Here is a 27,493-nt window from a genome sequence, read left to right as displayed (position 1 = left end):
AAGAATGCTTTGGAAAACAATAAATACAAAATAAATGAATATAGACGTAAATAATTTACATAATCAAATACATGTTTTTTTAAATGTATTATTCTATTTCTGTGCGTATTTATTTGTTTTCAAAATACACCTGATTATTTATTAGATAACTGAAACTTTCTGTATAATTTCAATTATTTATTTTTGAGTCATTTATCTATTAATTGTTATAACAGATTTGGTACGCCCTATATATGGGCCATATCCATAACCAGAGACTGGAAAAGTGAGCGATAACGATTCAACCTATGATTCTATCGCCCTACTGTCCGAAAAGAAAAAAAAATAACAAGAATTGATAGACACGAAAATCCTCCAATGGCAAGCTTGAAAGCGTCATAAATTATCTTAGACGTGAACATCATTCTCAATCCCACCAATAGGAGCCGTGGGGGGGCGTGACCGTTCGCTTCTATTTATTTTTGGACGCCGGTGTTTCTGAGTCATCGCCCCTCAGACATTCAGCGTGGTTGGAAGCAGCCTCTTACGACCGTGCAGTTGCTACCGGATATTATTGGAACTACGACTTTCTCTCTAATTGCCTGACAGGATTGAGATGTTACATTTTAGGTTTTCGTCAGTGCTGAAGGAGTTGTTTCAAACCACCCTCAAGCGTCCCTTGTCCGGCTCTAGACAGAAGACCTGGTTACCGACCCGCCACTGCTGCTTCGGCGCCGCCTCCGTTGATGCCAGAGCTGTCTCTCCTCAGCTGAAGCTCCTCCATGCCGCTCCGCACCGCCCGGCGCTCCGCACCGCGCCCTGTGCCGCCCCGCTTCGCTCCTACTGCACAAAGACTGAAGGAGCAGTGGAGCTGGATGAACAGCTGAAGAAGGATGGTCTCAGCAGTGAAGCAGCCGGTGACAAGTAGGTTTCAAGTACTTTCTTGCTGAATGAACCGACTGACACCATTTTTTGTGTGGCGGCGTTTGTGGCGAGTCATGACGCATACCGGCGCGAGCGGATGTAACGTTTACCAGTTGTAACAAACGCTTTATTAAAACCGCATTAAATAGCTTAATGACAAGCTAATTAAACCTCTTACACCTCAAGATGTAAGTTACAAAGGTGTTTAATTAAAAACCGACCTCACTAAACCGCGTGTGATATTGTAGCTAGCTAACCGTAATGGCCTCATACTAGCAGCTAACAAGCCATGTGTGACCTGTTCATACCGGGAAGCCTCCGGTGGCTTTGAGCCAAGTAGGTATATAAATACACCGCCTTCAAATACCGACGCAGCAACGTAACCCCAAGTTAATTCGGATTTAAGTCGCCACTGACCGGTTTGAATGAAACGTTAGGTTACTTATCAGTTTCTGTTAAGATAACACGCAGCATGGTGCGGCAGGTTTCGAAGTGAAACAGCAGTGGTCCTGTTACAAGGTCAGAGATCAAGTGGAGGAGAAAACATTCAGTTTTATAAGCGCGTTCACCACCCACTTATAGACTGTATATGCCTGTTGTTAAAATATAAAAAAAACTAACTTGAAATTCAAACTATGGCCTAAAATATGTCACCGAGCGGCACCAAATCTCCAAGGATGTTTTTAGTTCCATTTTGATGGCTGGTTATAGGCTAATAATGACCGCTGCCTGGCTGGAGACCAGTCTGTGTGACTGGTTTTGTGCCTTCTGTTGGTTAGTAAAGCTGTTCCAGACTACTGACAATGCAAGAGGGTACAGTAGGACTGTAGTCTGATGGAAAGTGGTAAAACAAACAAAAACTCGTTAAGGCTGTGTGTGGATGCACAGCAACTTCATGTGACACCAGTATAAAGAAAACATAGCAATAAAAATGAAACGTTTGCATGTGTTAAGTTGGTCCACTGTAGTTTCCATGTAGTTTTCCTTTGAAAGTTTTTGCGCTTCTGAGGGACAGTTTATTTGTGAGGGGAGAGGGGTGTTGCAAAATGGAGGAGGTCAAATAAGTTTTTAAAGCACTGGTAGGGACTTGTATTTATATTTTTTGATGTGGTCCAGGGGAGGTACAAACATTTTTAAATGGTTGTATTTAGGGTGCACGATATTAGATTTTATACCAATATTCAGTCTGCCAATATATAACATTTGGCAGATAAGCGATACTGATATCATTATATCCACTTTTCCCCATCTGCTTATCATGATTGCCCATCAGCAGATGGAGACATAAAATGCAGTGTTTTTTTGATGTAATATTAATTCATTGTGCAAAATAACAAAAATGCTTCAACTTATGGTTGATGTTTTGTACATGTTCACTTAATCAATGAAAAAATATGGGTTTGTGATATCAGCAGAAATCAGCATATTGGCTGATTCCAATATTTGATTTTAAAGCCAATATCTGCCGATATCGATGATGTGCCGACGTTATGCATCCCCACTTTTGTTTTTGTATTTATTTTAAATGCCCTCTGAACCCTAAATCCCTCTGGGAGGTTTGAAAGGCACGTTTTCTTTTTTAAAAAATGCAAAATTAACCATTTATCATAGCGAGAAATGTCAAATTTCCAATGACTCTTCAACACATCATTTTTAAGGAGGACTTGCATTATGCTAAAGAAATAAATTGTTTTATTATAGTTATAACTCTCACTCCCATGCTGTTTATGCTTTGCACTGGCTCCAATACTACATACATGTGGTATGGAAATTTAAAAAAAACATGGTTATTTATGGAGGAGGGAGGGTCATGCATTCTCCCCCAGTCACTCAAGGAGGGTTGAGGAGAAACCAAAAAAACAGTCACACCCCAGTCACCCCCCTACTCTGATAAATAAAGCACAGTTCCTCATCATTTCTTGATATATTGTCATTTTTATAATTTCTGCTGCCACTTTCTCCTGTGTGGTGCTGTAAACATGGAACCTGAGCTGCCTTGCTATGCAAATGAATGCTCCATCCCAAAATCGTACTATTTTTGCAGTCGTGTCTCAATATTTAACAAATAATTCTGTCCAAATTTCATTTGACATTTGATTAAGGAATAACAGGAATGTGCAAGGTTGGAGATAAACAAATTAGGTCAAAACAATTTAGACAGATATTTGTACAATTACAAATGTTGTTAGCAACCCCTTCTAGGAATATGTATTTTACAACTTACACCAACATTTGCCATATTAACTTATTTGAGGTGGTGGTCTGTCCCAATAAGAAGTACAGGAACAAGATATTTTACATGGGGTGTTTTTTCACTCAGTTACGATGGTCATAATAGAGTTGTACAGTTAAAGAGTGAAGTGCAATCTCCCACCTAATGACATACTGTAAAGAACTGTTTGCAGAACAAAGCCCAGTCCATTTTAAACTGTCCAGATGACTCCAAGTAAATGTATGTCATATGATTTTTCTTATTGTATAGTAGATTGGAAAAGCTCTTGACTGAGCTTCATACCAGAACTTTACAGTCAGTTCTGTTTTGCTGGCATTTTCAGATTGTTCCATTCTCTTATGTTAAGGTACGAAATGAATGGTGGTTTTGGAAAAGACATTTCAAGCTTTATTCCTTGCAGCCAGCTGGCTCTCTGTATAGTGGTTGCAGTCCATGACGTGTTTCCCTTTGAAGCTCTGCAGTTTTCTATGAGCCAGCTCAGTGCAGCCAAACTTACTGGGATATTTCCTGACCTAGAAATAAAGCTACACAAGGATAGGGCGGTTTCATCACTAAGATATAAACTGAGCTGTTCGATTTGTCAGTGCAAATGCTGTCCTCCCAAGTCTGCTTTCACATAACCAGAGTCTTCCATGTGTCAGTAGCTTTCTAGTCTCCTATAACCCTTTTCCACTGAAGTTACATGAAAAAACTTTAAACAGTGTGTAGTTCCAAGTTTCAACTGTTACCTCCATGCTTTAAGGACAAATTCCTGGAACTGAGTTATTTTCAAAACTTCTCAGGAGGTGATACCACTACAGGGTACTTTTGAAGGTTGCGACACACTGCAGTCTTATTGCTATTGCAAAATAACCAGGACAACAATATATAGTATTAAGGGATTTGAGGCAATTCAGAATTAACTCAATACCACTACAATACATTTGAAACACAAGGAAGAAACTAACATTAAATACATCTCTCAAAGTTCTTCAAATGTCATGTCACGCTCCAGGAGTTTTACAACCAGGATATTACAAAGATTATGATGCCAGAGGGAGCCTGAATGCAGTGTTACCCACACATTTATTTATTTATTTAAAGATTTTTTTTTTTGCATTTTTTCCTTTATTAGACAGGACAGAAGGTCAATAGTGTGAAAGGGGGAGAGAGGGGATGACATGCAGCAAAAGGCCGCGAGCTGGAATTAAACCCGAGCTGGAACTGAACCCGTAGCCGCTGTGGCAAGGACATTGCCTTCATTTATGGGTGCCTGCTTTATCCACTGAGCCACCCAACGCCCCACACATATTTATTTGTTTGTAGCAGCGTGCCACGATTAAAACATCTGCTGCTACGTATTGCTTTTTGATTTCCTGCGCTGGACCATAATTAGGAGCACAGTGTGAATATATGCCATTTGAACATTGATTTTACAACACTAAAGGAGCGCAGAACATACTCTGGGTACAGGCGGAGCAGTAGAATGCCAGGCGCAATGAAAGTGAAACTTAACCATTGACCGCACTATGTCGAATAGTTTCCTTATACTTGCTGCTCCTGTCAGCAAAAATAGACAGTGAAATTGGAGTTTTAATGGTCATGCTGACTTTATACCTCCTTTCATTAAAGATTCAGTAACTATACCTGTCACGGACATGAAGAAATACATATACATCTGTTTTATTCAACATATCTTGTCTTTGTTTCAAAATAAAAGCACTCTGACAGCGTTTCTGTCCACAGAATCCCATCAGTTGTTGGCATGAGGCTTTTTATTGTGAAATATTTGCAGGACCGTATTGTTGACAGTACAGTTGCTTGCAGGGCTCCATTAATACATGGAAAATGCACTTTTAATTGTGAAAATACAGCGGTTGGCAGCAACTTCACAACTGTTCTGCTTTCTGGCAGTTTGGCTTTTGGTCAAAAACATCTGAAACTGCAGCAGGGACACAACATGAGAAAAAGGGAAAGACATATTAAAAAAAAAAAAAAAGCTTGCTTCTTGAAATTATTTGGGTCGAACTGATAAGCCTGCTAGCAATCTGGGATTTGTTTACCCCAAAGGCCCCAAGTTAAATAAAAACAAACCATGTGTTCTCATCAGAGCTTGAAATTAAGTGTCTGTGTGCATATATCAAGGAAACTTCCTGTTTTCAATGTTTGGGATTAGTCCTGTGATATATGTTTTAGGGGGAGTCAGTCCAGGAAAAAGAAGTGTTGATGCAGCTGTTGGGGATGGCATGTCCACCAGATGACTGATGATGACTCAAGATAAATTAGACGATATTGTGGTTTATGACTCGCGTTCCATTCTGTATATTGAGCAACAATCTCTGCTCAGATTCCTCTTTTTTGAAAATGAGCATGTTTTTCTACTCAGCAAGTTTTAGTTATCAAGCTGTACATTGAGCTGTAACATACATAGTAGTGAATTAAGGGGAAAAGAATAGAATCCCCACAGCAAATGTTATCAAATTTGGCACAAACATTCTCTTGGACTCAACTAATTTTGATTGTCATAAGTCAAAGGTCAAGGTTTTTGTGACCTTGCATTAGTCTCTTTCTTGTGAACATGATATCTCAAGAACACCTTTAGGGTGTTTAAAGTTTGCTGAGAAACTGTGCTGATCGTAGAGATCTTATGTGCTGTCGGGGGAAGATGTGTTTGAGGCATCCATGTTATTACAGACATGGATGTAAACGGTGAGTGCAGTTTGACTGTTGTACGGCAGTTATTCTAGTGTTTATTGAAAAGCCAGTTAAGAGAGTGATAAAGAGTGTAAATAATGAAATGTAGTCAAGCATGTTAAGATGGCTAGATCAATGATGTGAGGTGAAGTGAACAATAAACCCACTGAATGTTGTAAAAATAATAACACACTGGCCTGTAATTCCCCATTGTAACACCACAGAACTAAAACTCCTCTAGGGCATAAAACTGTTTTTTAAGTCACTACGCCGTCTTTACCTCGTAACCAGGAAACTCTCAAAGTGTTCTGCTTACACCAATGAGAAGTCATCCAGAAGCAAATGGACTGAGCCATCTGCCTGTAAGGAGGAAGAGGATTTTTAAATGTTCCAATTTATAGTATAGAGAGTGGTTGTTGTAGGCTTTATTCACATCGGATTTGTTTGCGCAGTTAAGACAGCTTCTGGCTCATTTGCCCATGTAGGTCAGTTCCAGTTGGCTGGTGACAACTGAGAATATCAAAGACACCATCCACAAGAGCATGTGATGTGAATATGTGGCACATGTTAATTCAGCCATCTGCCCCATCATGTTGTAGTAAGCAACATAACAGATAAAGTTCAGTTGCTGCATGCCAGTTGCAAACAAGCATTTTTGTCTAAATACTTCATGATGGGAGCACAGCACGACTTGCTGTTGACACAAACTTGTTTGTTTTTCCCCGAGATTCTGTGAAGCACTGATCATACAGGATAGGCAACTGAAACTGCCCAGAAAAAGTTAATCAAAGGTGTTTTCAGACCAAACATTCTGGGGACTCTGCCCCACCATAAAGCTCCCCCTGAGAGCTACACTTCTTCAGTTTTTTTTTCTGGCAAGTATTGCAATCATGTTTTCGGAGCTGTTGGAAAATTCTCAAGGAAGATTTTCAGTGATGAACAGGGATCCTTCAATCAGCATATGCTTTCCAGTTGAGTTTGCATTGCGTGATGTTATGCAACATCTCTTGCAATAACACTCCAAGAAGCATGTCGATGGATGTTCAAAACATTAGCAGGTTTATTTCTATTGCAGTTTCTATTACCAGTTCCTACCGATGAAGTTGTAATCATAGCATCATGTGACCTATAAAGGCGAAAAGTGTCCCTTGTAGTTTTGCAAGATATAGCTTTTTCGAATCGCTTGGAATACCAACCCATGCCAGCATAAAAGCTTTTTTTGCCAGAAATGATTTGCAATTTCAATTTGCACAATTTGAGGGTTAATGGAAACCCACCTAATGCTGCTTGTGCTGTAGTCACTTATTGACGGATTGAAAGCAAATTTATCATGAGCCTTAAAGAGACATTCCTGTGATTTAGTTTCGCACTTCTGTGAAGTTAGGAGACTTTCAGGAGACTGATTAGAAAAAAGAATTGTCAAAATTGATGCAGCTGAGGCTCCTGACTTTTTGCCCCCTTATCTGAGTCGATCTACAAAGATCGACTATTTCATTAGACTTTTCTGTGCTTGGTTCTGTAAATGGCAATGGTTTGTAACTAAGTAACTCAGCGGAAGACACTACTGTCTTCAACAAAGCTCCTGCAGAGCCATATAAAACACTATCCACCAGTTCTCACAGCCTGGGGAGGATGCCACATGAGTAATTAATTGACACTGATGTGTAAAATTGGTGTAGTGGCCCTTTTATCACCCAAGTGATACCTAATTTGCCTTCACGTGTTCTGCAAAAGCTGCACAGAGTGCTGCTGTGTGGGCTGCTGCCCTGTCACGTTTCACAGCAGAAAGTGCATACTCTACAAACACAAACACTGCTTAAGAGTGTTGGTGTTTAATGAGCTTTTCACAATCACAACCTTGAATAATTCTCAATCCCACTTGCAACAGCAAATACTCTTTTTATTTTTTTAGATATTTTATTGGTGAAAAACATGCAAAGGGTAACCACATTGCCGGGTTTGCAGGCCACCATTTTTTTTAATAATTTCACACCCCAACCCTCAAAACCCCCACACTGCAACAGCAACCCACATGAACAATAAAAAGGGGATGACAGTGATAACCAGTGAAAACCAATACAATAATAATAACATATGGATGAGTAAGTAGATGGCCAGTAAAAAGTCATTTTTTATTATTATTTTTTTTTACCTCTAGACATTTTTCCTAATTTTACCCTGTATTTAAAAAAAATAAAAATAAAATAAAGTAACAAATCTTGGGGTTCGAAGTTTTAAGTAGTTGTGAAAATGCGTCTGATAGCAGCACAAGAAAATTGCCACAGTGAAAACTCGTTGAGGGCTGGCATTGCTCGTAAGCATTTCGCTGTCAGGTGTGCCATCTTTGCACACATGCACACCAGTTGAACATTTCCCTTGTAACAATGCGCAGCACCTGTTCGGCTGTTCGGCTGCTGTATGAGATGGCTGTTGTAATGACAGATGTCAGGTCAATAACACTTGCTTTGAATTAGGCATGCCTGACAGGCAGCATTTTAGTCGATCTGGGTTTGTTTGCACATGTTCAGGTGCAGTTACCTAGGCTGTGTTTGGAGTGTTTACTCTGATGAGAGCAGAGGATGTGCCAAAAGGAAAAGAGCTGAAGGCAGGGAGGAGTGGCAGTCTGAGTCCTGAAGTTTCAAATGCTGATGTGGCAGACATGCAGCTAGATCAGAGGCATCTGTGCAGTTTATCAGGTCACTTCTGGGAACAAGTTTGGGTTTTCATTGAAATTTGTATTTAATGTTAAAGCTTGCATTGAACTGCATTATGACTTCTTTAACTGGTTTTAGCTTTTACAGAGCTGAGTTTCCTCCATTGCAGACCATGCTGCTGTGTCATGACCAGCGTGTGAAAAAACCACAGTGTTGGCTTTATTAATCCAAGAGCCACAGAGGGCTGGGCAGGCTAGAGACAAGAGAATCCCTGGAATTTCGGCCTAGTCTGTTGCTGCTCTAGACACGCCAAACAGACGTGTCAGTCGACACGTAGTAGTGGGGCATTATGTTTGTGCAATCAAAATATCAGAGATACAGTGCCAGCAGGGAATAGCCTATCACATTGTGTGCACTGATGGTGGTATTTTTAGATTGAATAGATTCCCCCAAAAATCTGTGGTTTGCATAACCCTTCTATCGATCCTTTTATTATCATTACTTTGAGGGGGTTAAAGCACTTTGAACATTTTTAACCAACACACCATATAGTGACATGAAGAGTGTAGAATCCAGTAGTTTTTATGAAAGCCATCATTTTCTGATTTTCAACAAGCTTTGTATCAAAACTGTATAAACCTTTATTGAATCAGGTAAGTGCCATTGAGATTGAGATCTCATTTTCAAGAGAGACCTGAGTACATAATAAAAACATAATACAAACAATTTTTAACATTTTAACACACCGTAAAAATAAACTCCTGCCTACCTCTCTCTCCCCTCCTAAACCCAACCCTAACAACCTCCAGTCTGTCACCGGAGCTTAGCGTGAGAACACTGTGTGTTTTGGAGGATACACAGTTAATTGCAGTAATGTAGTGAAATGGTGATGTTTTATAGGGCATCAACCTCTCATTTTATGTTGTTGAAAATATAGACTTGAAGTGTAAATAAAGGCTCCTCTATTTTTTCGGCTCACCATTGCTTTGTGACTGGAGTAAGCTGCAGGGGTGATGTTGTTTTGCTCTCTATACCCTCTTACACAGATGTGCTCATATTGTACCAAAACTTGGTACAGATTGATTTAATGTGAATCGGTACTACAGTTTTTGTGCCAGTCCAGCTTCAAATCAATCATCTTCAGCTTTAAAACATAATGTTAGCGGTCAGGGAGTACTACTAATGGGAAGGATTTCGTCATGTTGTCCTGCACTATGAAGGCTTCACTATGCTTCACAAACACACACACACACGCTTCTGTGGTTAATGCTTACACTTGAATCACATATTTTCAGCATGTGTGATTCGTATCCCTCACTAATGTGATAAGACCGTACCAACAGTCACAGATAAGCTCCGTATTTACACTGGCAGAGCAGGTGCGAATAGACTTTATTGTGGCTCGTGCTAAAGTGCAAAACCCTGTTTGCATATCAGCCATACCTTCACTGCAGTGTCACTGTATTTGCCTAAATTTGCATAACAACCAATGTGTCTTTTTCCTGCATCTTTGCATTGCTGCTAATCCCATGTATTTTACTCCAGAGTTGACCTACAAACGCAACGAAAAAAAACCAAACATGAATTTAAGCAAAGTTGATGTTTTTTGAGTGCTGTGTCTAATACATATGTGTTTTTGTTTGTCTTTTCTAACCTAGAAGAAGAAATGCCGGCATTCTCCCCAGTTTGGAGGACCTGCTCTTCTACACAGTGGCAGAAGGTCAAGAGACAATTCCTGCTCATAAATTTCTCACAGTAAGTCCTACAAATTCAGTTCAGTGTGATTGTTTGTGCAAGACATATATAGATTATGCTCAGTGTATCGCAGCTTGTTCCACAAGGAATGCATGACATGACCAAATTGCAGACATTGTATATTAATCATCATATCACTTTTTTAAGCAACCCGGCATGGCGGCTTTTTGCGATCATGAAGCACCAGTGCTTATTAATATACAGAAAGGAGTGCTATTGGTTTGTTTCAAGCTCACAGTGAATAAATCTTCATGTTTAAGTGTGTAGCTGTAGCAGTCCAACTCCCTGCTTAACTGCTAACATCCAACTGTTGACCAGAAGCTTCAAGTTCACACAAAAACATCAACACTTCCAGCCTGAGCTGCCTTAAAATAAAAGCACCAGTGGTCAGCTTTGATTTATTTCGTAACAACAGTAGTTTTACTTACAATTGCTGAAAATGCATTTTATTTATTAGTGTGTTATTTAGATTCATGTTACTTTTGTTTGTACCCGTAGGTAGATTTGGTTTGCAGTATGAAGTGCAAAACATCAATTAACACAGTTTTCAGACACCACAGACACAAACAGTATTAAACATGACAAGATAAAAGATTTAATGATTAAAGTGCCCCAGTGCGAATCAAAATTTTAATATGGAATACCAATTAATACCAAAAGGGCTGCACCTAGCGATTATTTTTTTATCGATTAATCAAGCGATTATTTTTTGGATTAATCAATTATTTTTTCGATTAATCAATTAATCTATCAATTTTTTTAATCTAACTATTATTTTTTTTATTAATCGATTAATATAACAACACATCAAACCAAAAATAACATTTTAAAACGCTGCAGGGTATTATTTCCCAACAAAAAATCTCTTATATATCCTCATCTCTGTGACAGAGAGAGACTTTAAACTGCAGTATAAAGTGGTATAGAGTCAATATAATCATTCAGTTTGTCAGCAGTCTATTCCTGCTGACAAATGCGTCACACGTAAAAAAAACAGCAAGCCACCGTTTCTCTAGATGTGCTGCAGCTGAGACACACCTGACAAGCGCTGCTCAGGCAAGCAGTGTGCAAGCTCTAACTTGATAACATGAACGCTGAAACAAAAACAACACACTTGGTGCTGCTCACGCTTTCCTGGTGCTCACTGTGTGAAACAATGCATTACATGCGTTACGTGAATCGACGTATTTACATAATCAATTTAGGCAATAACCTCAACGGATTTGAGGAATCTACAATATTTTAAAGGAGGCTTCAAAATATTGTGATGTTTATCGTGTATCACAATATCACCTAACAAATTATTGATAATATTTATTGGTTATATCGCCCAGCCCTAGCTGGTGCTTATGTCCCTGCATTGATTATTGTTTTGTTACCTTTTACACAGATTCTATTCATATGTCTTTTTAAATACTCTTTATTTTAGGCACTTAAAGGCACTGGGCTTCGCACCGGAGACCCCAGACTGAAGGAATGCATGGACACCCTCAAAGAGACTCTAAAGAACACCACAGATGGGGTTACGCTGGACAGGCACCTATTCAAGAAGTAAGGCGTGTCTTGTCTTGGTGTTTTATCTCCATCATGTACGCCTACCATACTGGCACTTTGTATCATTTTTCTTGAGAACTTTCCACTCTCTGAAGCATGTTATGCATATTTTTTAAGTGAGCAAATTCAAACATACTTGATTGTTTAAATTTGCATATTGCATAAATGCAAAAATGTATCCATCAAAAAGCATCTAGGCAGCAATTCCTTTTTGTTTGACATGTGTACTACGATTGCAATAAATTTTATGGATGAGATCCCTTTATTCCTTAATGGGAGAGTTCACCCCTAACCCCAAAATGACTATTTTTACTCTTATCAGTCTAGATTGTGTAGGTGTGAGTTGCTGAGGTATCGGCCATAGAGATGTCTGCCTTCTCTCCAGTATAAGGAAACTACATGGCACTAGGCTTATGGTGCTCAAAGTGTCGAAAAAAACATTTGAAATACTCAACAGCAATGTCTTTTCAAGAAATCATTACCCAGTTAATCAAGATAATTCACAGCAGAGAGCAGTTTCATGTAGGGACTTTTTTTCTTTCTACTCCCACCAACCCTATCACCACACAGAAGAAGTTTGATCTACTCGTGGATGAGAGGCTTGACAGCACGTGATGTTAACATTAATGGTGTCCTCCTCAGCTGAGCTGTAACATTAGCCAGCTCAGTGGGGCAAGGTGAGCTCGCAGTAGATGCACGCTTCTTTCTGCGTGGTGATGACGTTGCTGGGTACGTGAAACTGCTCAAAGCAAGATATGTGGATTATCTTGAGTAAGTTGGTTGTGATTTCCGGAAAGAGACATTGCTATTGTTGTTTATGTTATTTTTTAAAGATTATTTTTTTGGGCTTTTATTGCCTTTAGTTGACAGGACAGTGTGAGCGTGAAAGTGGGAGAGAGAGAGGGGGAGACATGAAGCAAAGGGCCAAGGCCGAACTCGAACCCGCAGCCGCTACGGCGAGGACACAGCCTCTGTACATGGGGTGCTGCTCTATCCACTGAGCCACCAGCCGCCCCGTTAATTTTTCTTTATTTATTTTTATTTATTACTTTTAGTACCGCTGTAATGTAATTAAATTTAATTATTTTTTTCTGGTTCAGGACATAACAAACAAACCATACAACAACAACAACAATAAAATCACAATATACATACAATGATTACAAAAAATACAAGAATAGTCACAAATCGGCTTCAAAATGCATCCATGCAATCCATGATATTGGAGAGAAGCTGATACCTCTAACACTTGGCAACTCACACCTAAACAATCTAGATAGATTGGTCATACTGGTCATAGGAAATGTGTTTATGATTTTGAAATGAAAATTTTTTTAATGCAGTAAGAACTATATTAACGGATGTGATGTAAGATTATGCTGCATTGCAATTATTGGTGGTGATTCAACTATATGAATAAAAGATAACACAAAACTTTTAATAATAACAAAGAAATTAGGGGACTATAGTCCATTGACATGCTTTTGGTCCTTTGTGTGGTACAAAAACAACTAACTTTCTTGAACCTATAAGTCTTTGATAAAGGTATACTTGGTTTATGTCATACTGGAGTTATGCTGGGGAATAAGAGACAGCCACCACAACTGTAAAATTACAAAAAGGCCTAAGATGTATTTTTCCATTAGCTTCTTGATAGTTGCTCAAAGAAAAGTCTAGATTGCACTCAGTGGGAAACCCCCAACTTCCTTTCCTTTCTTCTGAATGCCACATGTCAAGTTTTTTGTCTACAGGAAGTGTAATGTGGTGCTGCTAATCTGAAAAAACTGTTGCATATGAGTTACAGTTTTTTTTCTTTTTGCGTAAAATGAGAGCAAAGACTCATCCCTGAAACCCACAGAATTTAACCGACACTATGATCACGGTTTCCTACAGTCTGTGATTTGATCATTGATATAGTGATCATTCATCACTATATGCACTCATGTTGGATCACACTGTATGGATTAAAAGCAGCTGATCAATATGTTATGATGAAGTTTCTTCATCAGCCACTTTGATTAACATTCATAGAAGTTTGTCACACTTCAGGGTTGCAAACTTGGTTGACAAACTTTGCCTCCAGTTGCATGCAGTCACTGTGTTTTAGCATGCTATTTGTGGTTTTATTTGTCAGGTGTGTCCAGAGCAACATTGTCCTGCTCACTCAGGCCTTCCGCAAGAAGTTCGTCATCCCAGACTTCCAGTCCTTCACCTCCCATATTGATGAGCTGTATGAGAGTGCCAAAAATCTCTCTGGAGGACAGGTGTGTCCTTAGATTCATGACTCTTTTTTTTTTTGTTTGTTTGTTTGTTTGTTTGTTTTCTAGTGCATCATCATAATGATTTAGCCCATACAGAATCATTGCCATATCAGTCTGTTCTAACAGTCAGCTGGTGTCAGAGGTGAACATCAGTCCCTTGATTACACATCAAGAATGGAATCCAGCAGCACTGTGATTGAACTGTAAATCACTGTGTCAGCACTTCGTACGCTCGAAGGAAAAATCCACCCTCAACATGTTGAAAGGGTCATAGTCGTGATCCCAGCAGCGGTGAGCTAGCTGCTACTTTCACATATTGGTGCAGGATTCTCTTTGGCAGAAAGTTTTTGTGTGTTGTCTCAGTTTATTTCAGGTTCGAACTAAAAAACTTTTTAGACACTTAAAAATGCAGAGCAGTACAATTATGAAAAAATTCTGATGATTCTGAGATATGTGAACCTCCCGCAGTGAAACTCTCAACTTAGCAACTGGGGACTCCATGTGAAATGGAAGCAGCACTTTTTCATTCAAAGCCTTCTGTAAAATTTAGGGGAATACATTTACGGAGACCATTGTCAGTGATGCTGAACATGAACAAAGACCTTAAAAACGATCAATAAGCAAACAAATCATCAATATGCAAATCAGTTAAAATAGAAACAAAATTATACAAAAACAAGATTTTAAATAAGACATTTAAACAGCAGTAATGGTGGCAGTGTCCAATTTTAAATGGTTTGGCAGATTATTCCATGTATAAGCTGCACTGTAAGAAAATGACATTTTTTCTTGTTCAGGTCTGATTTAGGGAATGCGGAGCAACAACCTGTGAGCGAGTAGATTATTTGAGTTCAGAGTTAAAAAGGGTGAAATATAGGGTGAAAGCATCTGTATAAAAGCTTTATAGATGAATAGAAATTACTACATGGTGGTCTACACCATCCAGAGGTCCACAAAAGAGTTTGAGTTTGCATAAAAAATGAAGATTTTCACGGCAGACGTTTTGACCGGTTAAAGCTGGTGAAGAAAAGGTGGAATTAATAATACTGACTTCTCTCTCATTTTCTTTTTTGAAACTCCAATTTCCCTTTCTTGGGGAAAGACATACAGTGTACGTTGGTGCTCCAGCAGCATAAAGAGTCACTCACTCAGATCTACACCATTCTGCACCTTTAAGGGGTGAGAGCGTTCTCGGAGAGTTTCCTCTAAATTTTTTCACACTATGTCTTTCAACAGATTTGACAACTGTAGTTTAGTTATGGCACTTATTATATAGAAGTAAAAAATTGATATAAAGCGTTCTGGAAAATGTTGGACATGAGCTGCTGTAATCGTTGTAGTGGAACGAGATAAAATGCACAGCGTAAAAAAAACACTTTCTGTCCTGAAGTAACTCTTTTTGATATGTGAGGATGGATTTTTCCTCTCTGGTCAACAGATGAGGATTTGGCCTGTGGGTTGTTACTATGGTGTTAGCTTTCCACTGAATCCTGAGCCTCAGCAGACGTCAGCGGTGTAAGTTGATCCGCTGCTGTGCCGACACTCTTTCAGCTTCCTTACCTCTCTTTCAGGTTGCAGACTACATTCCTCAGCTTGCCAAATTCAGCCCTGACCTGTGGGCCGTCTCCCTGTGCACAGTGGATGGACAGAGGTGAGACAGTGGCAGGCGGCACCAAGCACTAAACGGAAACTGTGATGTTTTTACCGTTTAGCACACTTTTAATGTTTGTATGGTGTGTCTCAGTTCACATTATAATGGCAGCTCTGTGCTGAGTACATTCCTAAGAGAAATCACTTGAGTCCAGATTCCTGTTGGGTAAATAATTACCAAATGAACACCCAGTCGCTTCAGTGAGGAATGCTAACAAGCCAGTGCTGATTTATTTAACTGCAGATTTAGAAACCATTCATCAGGTTTAGTTTCTAACTGCTAAACAAAATCCTCCTCATGATAAATGATGATAAATCCTCCACGTGATAAATTATGCTTTGAATGTGCTTTACTCTACCTGCAACACACAACACTTGTATCACTCTGCACAGGTAATGTGGTTTAAAAAAGCAAGATTTCAAAATATTATACATTAATATGATTTTCTAATTTAATTGAATTATTTTTTTAACCAACATCAGTCCTAATCATAAGTATTAAATATTCATAATTGTTCAGAAGTTTTTGTCATGATGCTTAGATATGTTTAGATGGGAAAAAACACAGAAAATAAAGATGAAAATAATTCATTTTCTATTTATTTTTTCCATAAGCCAAATATGGTAAAAAACAAAAAGGATGTCATCATGTGGAAAACAGTAAAAATGACAAATTCAAAGGCAAAAGCTTAGAATGATACCCAGAAATAATACAAAGCATGTTTAATGCTTTGATGGCTGTGGAATCAAAAATTGCAGTATGAATGTAACAATTTAGTTCCACAGTGTATGTTAGACTTATTGTAGGAGCTGAGCTGGAAATTCCGAAATTAACCAAAAACTAGACAATCTTGCCAAAATGTATGCCTTATGGATGAACACAGCCAAAATAATCACAAACTGTCTCTAATGGGTTAACTGTAGTGTATTAAACACTGTTTGTGCAGCTTAGAATGCTCAATATGTATTTCAAAGAAGTTTAGATTTACCTTAACGGTTTATTTTATTGCAGGGTGTTACAATATAATAAACAGGTGTTGTAATTCCCAGTAAAAACACAAGTACTACGAAGAGACACTCCAGAGTGTCCGCAGGTGTTTTGATCGGCTTGTTCTCTGATAGGCAGCTGTAAAATTCCATAAGTGTGTATATTTGTTATGTTTGTGTAGGAGAGGAAGTCATAAAGATAACATGGTACTGGAAAGATTATGTGATCGTGTTATCACGCTGTAACACTCTGTCACTGAAGTTTATGGTTTTTCCCTGAACACTCTGATTATTCTATGATGTGACATCCTCTTAATGAGCTTCTGCTTTCATCTTGTAGTCTGTTTTTCTTTCTCACTCTGAACATGTTGCTTCTAATCAGTGACAGTGCAGCTACTTTGCCTGCTTAGATAACTTGTTATCTTTTGTCTTTTGTAGACATACAGTAGGAGACACTAAGGTCCCCTTCTGTCTGCAGTCGTGTGTCAAGCCCCTGAAGTATGCTGTTGCTGTTCATGACCACAGCACAGAGTATGTGCACAGTTTCATCGGGAAGGAGCCCAGTGGCCTGCGCTTTAATAAGCTCTTCCTGGATGAGGATGGTGAGACTTTACACTTTTCTTTGTCTTCTTAATTCCATTAATAGAGTTTTCTTCTGTCTCTGACAGGCTATTGTCCCCGCTTAAAATGTTACAGTGGAGACCTGATGCTAGTTTGATAATAGACAGAGTCCTATTGAGGGCTTTAAATGTGTTTAAGTAGGTCAGTGTTTCGTCTTTTTGCATAATAACATTGTTAGTGTTACCATTGAGCAGAGAGTGTGATTTGAAATGAAGTGTGAATTGAAATCATATCCGCTGTGTGCAACCTGCTAGTGACACTCAAAATCAAAATCAAATTTAGCACAAACGTCCACTTGAAGTCAGGGATGAACTGAATAGATTTTGGCAGTCATATGTCAAAACAAGAATGCAAGGTCTTGGTGACCTTGCATTCTTGTAAACGCAATATTTCAAGAAGGCCTTTCAAGGGAGTTTCCTTAAGTTTGGCACAAACATCCATTTGGACTCTGGAAGGATGAAGTGATTGGATTTAGATGAGACAACATTATTTTGGCCTTAACTCAGGAATTCATACACTAATTCTAACAAAATTTCACACAAATGTCTAATAGGATAGAATGACATATCTAAACAGTGGAAGGTCAACTTCACTGTGACATCATTCTGCAAAAACACTTCTCTGGCTTTTGCTCAGCATTTTAGCTCAGGAGAGAAACAGTGACAACTGTGATGGCCTGAGCTGCCAATTGAATGAGTCAGGTACTGGCATGAGAGAATTTGGTGGGTTTTTTTAACATAATTGTAAAATAAGGGCTCAAACTCTGCTTTTGAGTGACCACACAACATATGAATTATGCTGCATAAGTACTTTTATACTATTGTTTATGGGATAAATAATACTTATGATGAAATTATTAACTCTCATAGCCAAGTTGAGGTTGGTTTGTCAGAGGAAATGCCTTCATTTCCAGGCTGCAGCCATTAGTGTCATTAGCATTGCATGTGGGAATTTAGCTTCTGTTCCTCTAGGGCAGTCATATGATTGTTGTGTTGTGTAAGGGGATCACACAGCAGCAGGGGAATGCAGGTGATGTAAGTGCTGCACTTGAACTCTTTTAGAGGACAGAATTATAAGAACTAAAGAGGAAGAGAGCTCACTTCACAGGGCAACTTACAGAGACGGAAGGCGACCACTATCTACTAGTTTAAAGGTATTATGTGTAGGATTTAATGGCATCTAGCAGGGAGGTTACAGACTGCAACCAACTGAAACTTCTCCCTTGAGCCAAACGTTTAGGAAACCTATTGTGGCCGACTTGAAAGTGTGAATGGCCCAGTCAGAGCCAGAGTTTGTTTTGTCCATATTGGGCTACTGTAGAGACAACATGGTGAACGTCATGGAAGAGGGCCCACTCTGTATGTTACAGTTCTAAGTTCCAGGTGATTATACACCAATGAAAACATACTTTACATATTAAATTCAATCCTGTCAATATATCCTACTAAATTGTTCACACTGGACCTCTAACTGTCAAAAGGAATTCACTTTTTCCTCTGGTGTAGGTATCAGTATCAACCAAAGTGAAAATGGTGGACGGTGAAAAAAACAAAGTAAATGTGTGTGTAGTCCTGTGTTGTTGGGCGTTCCTAGACTCTGAGGAAAACAGAAAGAGATCTGATTGTCTTTGCAACAGCAGCGCCAACAATAATATTACTCAAAAACGCCACGTGGGGCTTGAAAAGTTGTGCGTTTTCACTTTTTTTCACACAATTTTATGTACTACAGTGTTCCCACTGGGATTTGTTTTGTAGCCAGTGTTTTCTAAGAGCCAGTTTTGTAGGCAAGTGGTTCAGACCTCAGTTAAGTTCATATCACAACATAACATAGATAAAGGACAAGTACTTTGGCAACTTTCCAAGCAATCTGCATGCCAAACTGAACCATCTCATGAACATAAATAGCTGGTTGTGTGCCAAGGAACTTTTCAAAACAAAACTATACATGAATACATTTTGCTGCCCTTTTGTATGTAGATATATTATCTGTAGTATCTTAAGTCAATGTGTGCATTTGATTGTCATTGTTTGATCTGTCTATATAAACTCAGACTTCATGAAACAAGACTAACACTTTGATCCCCTACAGCACGCTAACTGAGTGCTTTTTTTCTTCTTTTTTCAGATAAGCCCCACAACCCCATGGTGAATGCTGGCGCTATAGTTTGTACCTCACTGATACAGGTAAAAGCAGTAGCACTTTTTTTTTCCTTCGTTCATGTGTGTTATTTCCCGTTTGTGTGTCATTTCCACTGAAACCTCAGTAATGTAATCCCGTGTGTCAGTGAGCCACTTTATTGAATCAAATAAATATTGTAGCAGGTTTTACTGTTTAACAACAGAATTATTAACCTACATCTGTGTGAACACAATGAAACTCACTAAAGAAGACTCCCAACTATGCAGTGTGTTGCTGATTACCATGCTTTCACAGCATTTCTTTGTGCTACTGTTACTTCCTAAATGGACTGTAGGCTTCCCAATGTGTTCAGGTATTTGTGACTCTTGACTCAGCAGGAATCATTTCTAGGTCACTACCTCAGTCCACTGCCGTGTCTTGTTGTGGTGATTAAGACTTGTGCTAATCCTTCCTGAAGGCACTTAGCCGCCCCCTGCACACCCACACTGTTATCGTCCCTGCTGAAAATAACTCGGACGGAGAGCCAGTCAAATGCAGGTGCACGCAGATCTCAGTCTGCTCATGAGGAGAGATAGGAAGTCAGATAATACCTCACAGCTCCTCCATCTTGTCACCAGAGTTAGGTGTCGTGCTGTTTTTCTCTTATTGCGATTTCAGAAATGAATTGCGCGTTGTCCATCAAATGAAATGAACTGAGACTAAACCTGGCTTAAATATGTTATTTGGCCACAGTTTGTGACATTGGCAGTGTTATATTTTTACAGCTGTTAATGACTATTATTATGTTTGATTCCCAGTTCCTTTACCTTACCTTATCTGTTTACATAATCAGCATTCACACATACACATTTCTGCACAAGAGCTGTCTATAAATACCCTTTTACAGCTGCAAGACTGTGTTGCAGATGCTTTTGAATATCTTGAAATGAGTTTCTTTTGGCTTTATATTTTATTTTTTGGCACGAGGACTGGTATTTGGCTTTAGCTTTTTCTGGAGATGACCTTAAGTTTTTGTCTCAGGCACTCAAACTTTGAACTAAATATTTATGACTAATAATATGAATCATCCTTTTGAAATCTTTTTGATATTGTGAGAATAAATGTGTTACCAAAGCTTGGAGATGTCATTATTAGATTTAAGTTTTTAGTTTTTTTTGTTTTGTTTTGTTTTGTTTAGTCCCTCCAGGATTTCGCAAAGTTGCGAGCGCAACAATTAACGCAAATTCAGCCACTCCCCAAAAATTTAGTGTGATCTTGCAATACTGTCTGATCACCACAACTTTACTGCAAATTTAACTATTTAAAAAAGGGTTAAATCTCATTTCATTTTAGAGCTGCATTAAGCGTATCAATTCGCTCAGCTAGTCTCTCTCTCTCCATTTATCACAAGAGTGTTGCTGTTGCCTTTGACAGTCACACACAGTGACAGGAATATCCATAAGTATCAACCGTGTTAATGACAGAGTCAATTTGTTTTCGCTGTTGGTATGAGATTATTGGGACGTTTAAACAAAAAATTGCAATTTTTTAGAGAAGCTGCCGTGAAATTTGGCATTTCAGGCTGCAACAATCCCCAGAGCAACCTGTAAAATCCTGGAGGGACTTTTTGTTTTTTTCTTCTTTTTGAGAGGAAGCCATCTAGAAAGGGAATATAAAGAAATTCATCTAAAGATGATGTCAAAACATCCTTTATGTACGATGAAGTATGCAGAAGCATGTGGCCTGTTTGATCCTGATTTGACTTTGGACCTCTTGTACTTGAAAAGAAGCTCTGTTCCCAGTGTCAGGGTGTGGAACCTGAGTGTTTTCACTGTCCACATGTCGTTAAAACACCATTCCTTTTTTTAAAGTGTAGTTTTATTTCACCTTGTTGTGCTTTATCACCATGCATATATAACCCTGTTAAACCTCAATATAATTTTGGCAAGATAGTTTCTGTTGACAAAAAACCCTTTAGACAAAATGGCTTTTATCTGCAATTGTTGCCTTAGCTTTTATCTGTTTTTATACCATGACAGCAAACCAATATGTAGTCATTTGAAGTGGAGCAATTGTTTGAACTCTCTAAATCCCTGCAGGTGCCCAGATTTATAAATCATGCCTTTTATTGTGCATTTCAACACAAAATATGACATCACAGTCACAGTTAAAAGTGGCATGTTTACAAGTAGTAATTTTTTAAGCAAATTTCTACAGATATGCTTTCAGTTGTGCTGCTCAGCAACATGTATGCTTGTAGCAAAAGAGAGTAATGAATATTTCATTGAAGGACCATCAGAATAATAGACATTTTTTTGGGGTGTGTTTTTTAAAACTGTATTTATTGTCTTTTTTAACAAAGTTAAGCGATACATTACGATCAATTCTGAAAAACATCTACACACATATGTACAGTATGTTTAACAGCCCAAAATAATAAAAGATAGTGAGAAAAAGAGGGAGAGAAAGGCCCCAGTACACTTTCATAAGGAATACACTAGGTCCAGTCGTGTTACATAATCTTTAATTTCCGCTGTCCCTGCTCGACCACTATTAAAAATTATTCAAAAGGATTTTACCTTTGGAAAATATCAATGCATGTTGCAACACTCAATATCGGTTGGGACTGGTGACCTATATCCCTCTAAAAATAATGAGTATACATAAAAATAAATAAATAAATTTAAAACATTTTTAAAAACAATTAACAAACAGAGATAAAATAAAATAATTGTAGTAAAAAAAATGATAGTACATTTCTGTGTTTGTCTTTTGTGGGGGGTTTTCAGCTTTGGACAGAGATAAGCTATCTGTTTCCTCCTGCTTACGTTTTTATGTTTAATAGCTAAACATGAGATTAATGTTAACTTTCTCATGTCACCATCTAAAGGAATGCCCATGAAATGTTGAATTAATTTTTTAAACATTGCTGGCAGTGATGTGAGCAGATCTGTACTAGGAAGAACATCCACTATTTTTAAATCATCTATTTCAGGAAATTTACCCATTCCTTTCTTTCAAATACCACATAGTCCAGTGAGGATACATACTCAGAGGCTGTACAGTCGCTGTACTTGTGTGCCTGCAGTTGTCAAGTCAAACAGGTTCCCACCAGTTTCCTATTGATTTATGATACAGGTTGTATAAAACTGTAGTTTGTGAAAAGTTCTCCTTCATCACACCCCAAACGCATTAAACTGCACGTCTCATCTCAGAAATGATTCAAAGACATCACATTCACATTTGCTGAGACAATCATGTGTGTCTGTGTTCATTGACCCACCACCGTCATTGGTGTCTCAATGTGTTGTTTTTGTTTTTTTTCTATTCAGAAGCACAAATATCAAGCCTTTGGTCGGGTTGCCCAGTTAGCTTTAACCTCAGTGGGGGAAACTGTGGGATGGTTGCCGTGGCAGAATGCCCCAAACTGTTGTTACATGGTGCTTGAAGGCTACATGTTGTTGCTGTTTTTGTATGTTGTTGCATATTTTCCAGACGTAGGAACTGTGGGAAATAATGACTGCTGCTGCAGGTCAAATGACGTTGGTAATTTTTTCTTCCTTTTCCATATCTATCTCCTCGCACTCTCCCAATCCCCTGACCCCTCCTCTTCTCTCTTTCTCCTCCAATCAGCTCTGTAGACTCCCCATTTAGTGACTCTTTAACACCTCCATCAATGTCACTTACTGTTTCTACTGCACAGTAAAGTGTAGAGTTTAAAATGTTTTGTCAGTCACACTTGAAGCCTTTTTGAAAGTAAGGTTAAAAAACTTTTCACCCCATCCAAATCATAAACAGTTTACAGTACTTTGTACATTTGTAACTAATGTTATAGCACTTTAAATGTGCATGCGTGTCCATTTTTCTTTTGCTGTGTTTTTCTTTGGTGGAATAGGCAGCATCAATGAGCTTGATAAATGTCCACTGAGTTGTGAATATTTTCAGAGGAAGACCATTCTTTCCGTCTTTTCCTTCCCTCTCCTCTGTTTTGACCGTCTCTTTGCACATGACACGTACAATAGATACACATCCTCAAACGCATACACACAAATGCACACCTGCATTTTAGTAGCCCATAATAAAAACTTGCCTGCACACACCCACATATACCTCATGTAGAAACACACACAGTCAGGGCCGGTCCCGATTCAGAAAAGTTGTCTCTTTTACTCATAGACTTGAAATAATATTAAATCCCTTGTTATGAATAAGTGAGATTGTAGCGTAATGGCGAGACATGTTTTTATCTAACTGGCTAAGCTCTGGTTATGCACATGTCTACTAAATCTCCCTTTTTAACTCCAAAAGACTTCTCTCTTTGTAACCTACTCGCAAGCCAATCTTATTAATATTTTTGTATCTACTTGTATAATTCTTAGCAAAGCTTATGTGATTTTTGTATTTTGTTTGTAATAAAATCTATTCACATCTTTTCTAATTCCGTAGTTTCAAGTTGTCAGCATTACCATTTAAGTATAATATCTTTTGATGCCTGTCCTCTGCAGCCTCCCTCTGTGAATGAACTGTACTAACTGCTTATTCTTTTGTTTTCTCTACAGCAAGGTGCAAGCAACGCAGAGAGATTTGATTATGTAAGTATTATTAGTCCAAAGTATTCAGCTAACTTTCACACAGTTCTGTTTATAAAGATATTTGTTTTTGCCCCAAAATCAAACATAGACCACCTGTTTACGAGACAACTGACAGTTTGTCACTTGACGTCTCCATCTTTTCTCTCCAACCTGTACAATATGACACACCCATTGATGTTGTCAAAGTTCAGGTTCTAGGAAAACTGCTATTTTTGGTTCCAGTTGAGAACCATGGTTTAGAATCAATCTATTTTTGGTCAGAATGTTCTGAATGGGTGAAAATTAGGTGCAGGAAGTAGAATAAAACCAGTTCCATGTTGGTGGAAAGGGGTCCTCACAAGATGTGTTTCCATCCACCACTTTTCATGTGCTTTTTTAGTTTGCACATAAAAAACCTGAGTGAAAATGCCAAAACTTCAAAAAAGGTCTCAAAGTATCTTAAAAAAGTTTGTATGCTAGTACGTGGAAAAGTTGGTGCACTGATAAATACTAATTGTGATACTAAAAGTGCATTGGAAACACAGTAAGTGAATAAATGAGGACTTCTAGTCATGACAAATTCAGTGCATTGGCTCTTTTCATCATCTCTGGAGGCTTTTAACAGCTTATGTAATCACACAGGGCTGATTCTAAAACTAAGAGCACACAGCTGTAATAATAGTTGTTCAAAACTCTCTCTTTTAATTGTCTATTGTGCTCTCAATTTATCAAACATCCACTGTTTTCCTTCATTTTAGTTTTGACTGGTGCTTTTTTAAATTATGTCATCTCATTGCGGCCCTTTCTTTTGCAGTCACACATGAGTATTAGCACCACTTGCTGTTTATCTTAATGAATAAACTCCAGTAGTCGCAGTAGTAGATTAAGAAGCAACCACATTGTCAATTTCTTTTGCTGATTATCTGAAAATTTTGACTAAAATTTTGAGCTACATTTGGATGGAGACCCAACCACAGAGAGGTTTTTTTTCGGCTGCAGCAGGCATATTTTTTCCCAGAGAAAAAGCCACTTAACAGTACCTGCTCAGCACCAAACAGCAGACAGACACACTTGGAGAATAGCTGCTGAACATAAAGGAGCTTTAGCAACCAAAAAGGCAAATATTTCCCTCAAAAGTTGGTGGAGACCAAAAATGGAGGTAAAAGAGAGTGACTGTTGGACTTCCATCCATCAGGTGGACACAAACACAACTCCAAATGCAAATGTTGCTCTGTAACAGCCTGATGTGGAAATAATCAACTGGTTGTTAACAAGTTTGCCATATCAACTTAAAAGATGGTGAGACAGTTTAAGAAAGATCCCTGAAAAAAATAAATGTTTGCACTCTAAAGTCACAATTTGATATATGTTTATTCGCACATGTGTAACCAATGGCAGAATCTAACCTCAGACCATGTTGACCGTTTTGTCCCTCTGCTGTACTTCCAGGTCATGAACTTTCTGAAAGACATGGCAGGAAACGAGTACGTGGGTTTCAGCAATGCCACGTAAGTCCCTCTAAATCATGAGTTTAAGTTCTCTTCTTTCACTCACCACACATAGCACACTCTGTTTACTCAATGGATTCAAACTTTGATTTGAGTTGAAACTCAGTCACACATCACAGCAGGTGTCTTTAATCACCTCTTAGATAATGTGCTCTAAAACCAATTGGCTCAGTGATGGTTTAAAAACCCAAATCTGGAAGCTTGAGTCTGTGGCTAGTGTGGCACAAAAACAAAATGCCACGCGGATCATCAGCATCGTGAACAATAATGACTGGCCAAACTATCTCCCGTGTGACTGTGGTTGAATCTAGTCCAAAGTGTTGTGTTTTCACTGCCAACACTTGTAAGCTGCCCAAATGTAAAATGAAAGGCCTTGCACACGCACATGGGTGTTGTCAGTGAGTACTTCTGATCAGGAATTTTAAGATGTCACAAAACTCCACTTACCAACGAGAATATAATTAATGTGTAAGTTGTTCAACCCTCACACATGCAACAAAGCCAGGACAGTTGGGGAGCTATCAGTGACTACAGTTACGCGTGCACTATCATCATATAATTGTTTCAACGTGAAAATATTCTGAATTTGATACGGATCATGTATACACCATATTCTGTTTCGATATTCTAAATGAAGCCTTTTTCCAAATGTAGTTTTCCTATTAGGTGAAGTATGCCGGTATTATTCGGCTGTAAGGAGCACTCTTTGGGCATGTGTACAGGGCATTCAGAATGTGCATCTCAGTTGTGGTTTTTACAGCTGAGTGCAGGCCTGTTTTCATCAGGCCCCAAGTAAAGCGGCTCAGCCATGCTTCCATGCTTTTTCCTGGTGGCCACTCACCGTATTGCAGCAAAAAAGTCTGTTTCGGCCGAAAAAGCATATTTTCCCATAGACCACTTTCAAAAAGAGACATCTTAAAAAAAAATTGCAAATTGCAAACAGGGCAAATTCCAATTCTTTCTTTGACGAATTTTTCAGCCATGTGGGCTTTATATTCATAGCCGAGAAAAGCCGTTTAAAAATGGATGACATCATCACAGTGTTAGGTCTATGAGCCGAGTGGGCGGGGCCACAGCACATATTCAGTTACCATGGTGTTGAAGTAAACCCAGAAGCTGAAGAGAGCAAATCCTTTGGAATCAATAGTTGCCATCTTTGCATCGGTATGTAGTTAATAGTATAAATCTGTGATATTCAGTCAGCTCTGTGCGTTGTCATGGACATGTTGTGCATAAACCAACTCACCAACAGTTTGCAAGGCTGTGAGGTAGAGATACATGCCCAAGAGAAAAGCCCACATCTCTGGTAGCAAGGAAACACACCATCTTTTAAACATTGTGGAAGACTTGGACATAAATAAGTTTTTGGATCTGCGCAAATATCAAAATGTTAACCTTTGAAAGGTTAAAGGAATGAAACTGGCAGCCTGTGTCTGCACAGTCCAACAAGTCAGCCAATAAAAATGAATTAATATACTAACAAAATAATTAATAAAAAACCTACTTTAATACAAAGAAGTGAAATGGCCCAAATGGCACCAGCTGTTCCATTTTTTCATAATGTCTGTATGTTTGTCTGCGTCTGATGTACAGCCTAACAGAAAGCAGTTGAACTTGTTAAATAAGTTGCCATACTTGACATTTAGTTGTATCTAGGTCACCCTCAATTAGAGGTTTTACTAAAGCCTGTACCACGCCATCTAAGTTTGTTAATAAGAAGCTAATAATGAGAGGGACTTTGGACCTTGTTACTCAGACAACAGGACTTAGTTTGGAGGATTGATTGGGATGGATTTAGATTTGGATTTAGCAGCTGTGTCATAAAGGTGAGATTTATTTAAGGCATGATTTATGATGACAGCACATGCTACAACAATGTGTCCGGAAAAAGACCAAGTGCCGGGGCTCATGTTGCAGTATCATCACATGATGGCATGACAGATCTGGTTGTACTGTACACATAAAGGGAAGGCGGGTGGAATTCCAACACACAAGTGCAAACACA

At 38.6% G+C, this 27,493-nt stretch overlaps 1 protein-coding gene across 3 annotated transcripts in view; it reads left to right on the top strand.

The window, feature by feature from the left end:
* Positions 1 to 497: 497 nt before the first annotated feature.
* glsb (glutaminase b) overlaps positions 498 to 27,493 on the top strand; it is a 49,464-nt gene continuing 22,468 nt past the window's right edge. For 2 of the 3 annotated variants that reach the window (XM_042494526.1, XM_042494528.1), the window contains exons 1-9: positions 498 to 903; positions 10,122 to 10,218; positions 11,648 to 11,769; positions 13,907 to 14,036; positions 15,605 to 15,684; positions 17,109 to 17,272; positions 19,416 to 19,474; positions 23,969 to 24,001; positions 25,430 to 25,488. In XM_042494526.1, the coding sequence (XP_042350460.1) occupies positions 596 to 903; positions 10,122 to 10,218; positions 11,648 to 11,769; positions 13,907 to 14,036; positions 15,605 to 15,684; positions 17,109 to 17,272; positions 19,416 to 19,474; positions 23,969 to 24,001; positions 25,430 to 25,488 (1,052 nt within the window). In that variant the 5' untranslated portion in view covers positions 498 to 595. The remainder of the gene's footprint in view (positions 904 to 10,121; positions 10,219 to 11,647; positions 11,770 to 13,906; positions 14,037 to 15,604; positions 15,685 to 17,108; positions 17,273 to 19,415; positions 19,475 to 23,968; positions 24,002 to 25,429; positions 25,489 to 27,493) is intronic. The other variant, XM_042494527.1, reaches the window with a different exon arrangement.

Source organism: Plectropomus leopardus, chromosome 10, assembly GCF_008729295.1.
Source record: "Plectropomus leopardus isolate mb chromosome 10, YSFRI_Pleo_2.0, whole genome shotgun sequence".
NCBI classification, from domain to species: domain Eukaryota; kingdom Metazoa; phylum Chordata; class Actinopteri; order Perciformes; family Serranidae; genus Plectropomus; species Plectropomus leopardus.
The sequence above is the reverse complement of the archived record's forward strand: the minus strand, read 5'-3'. Positions and strand labels throughout refer to the sequence as shown.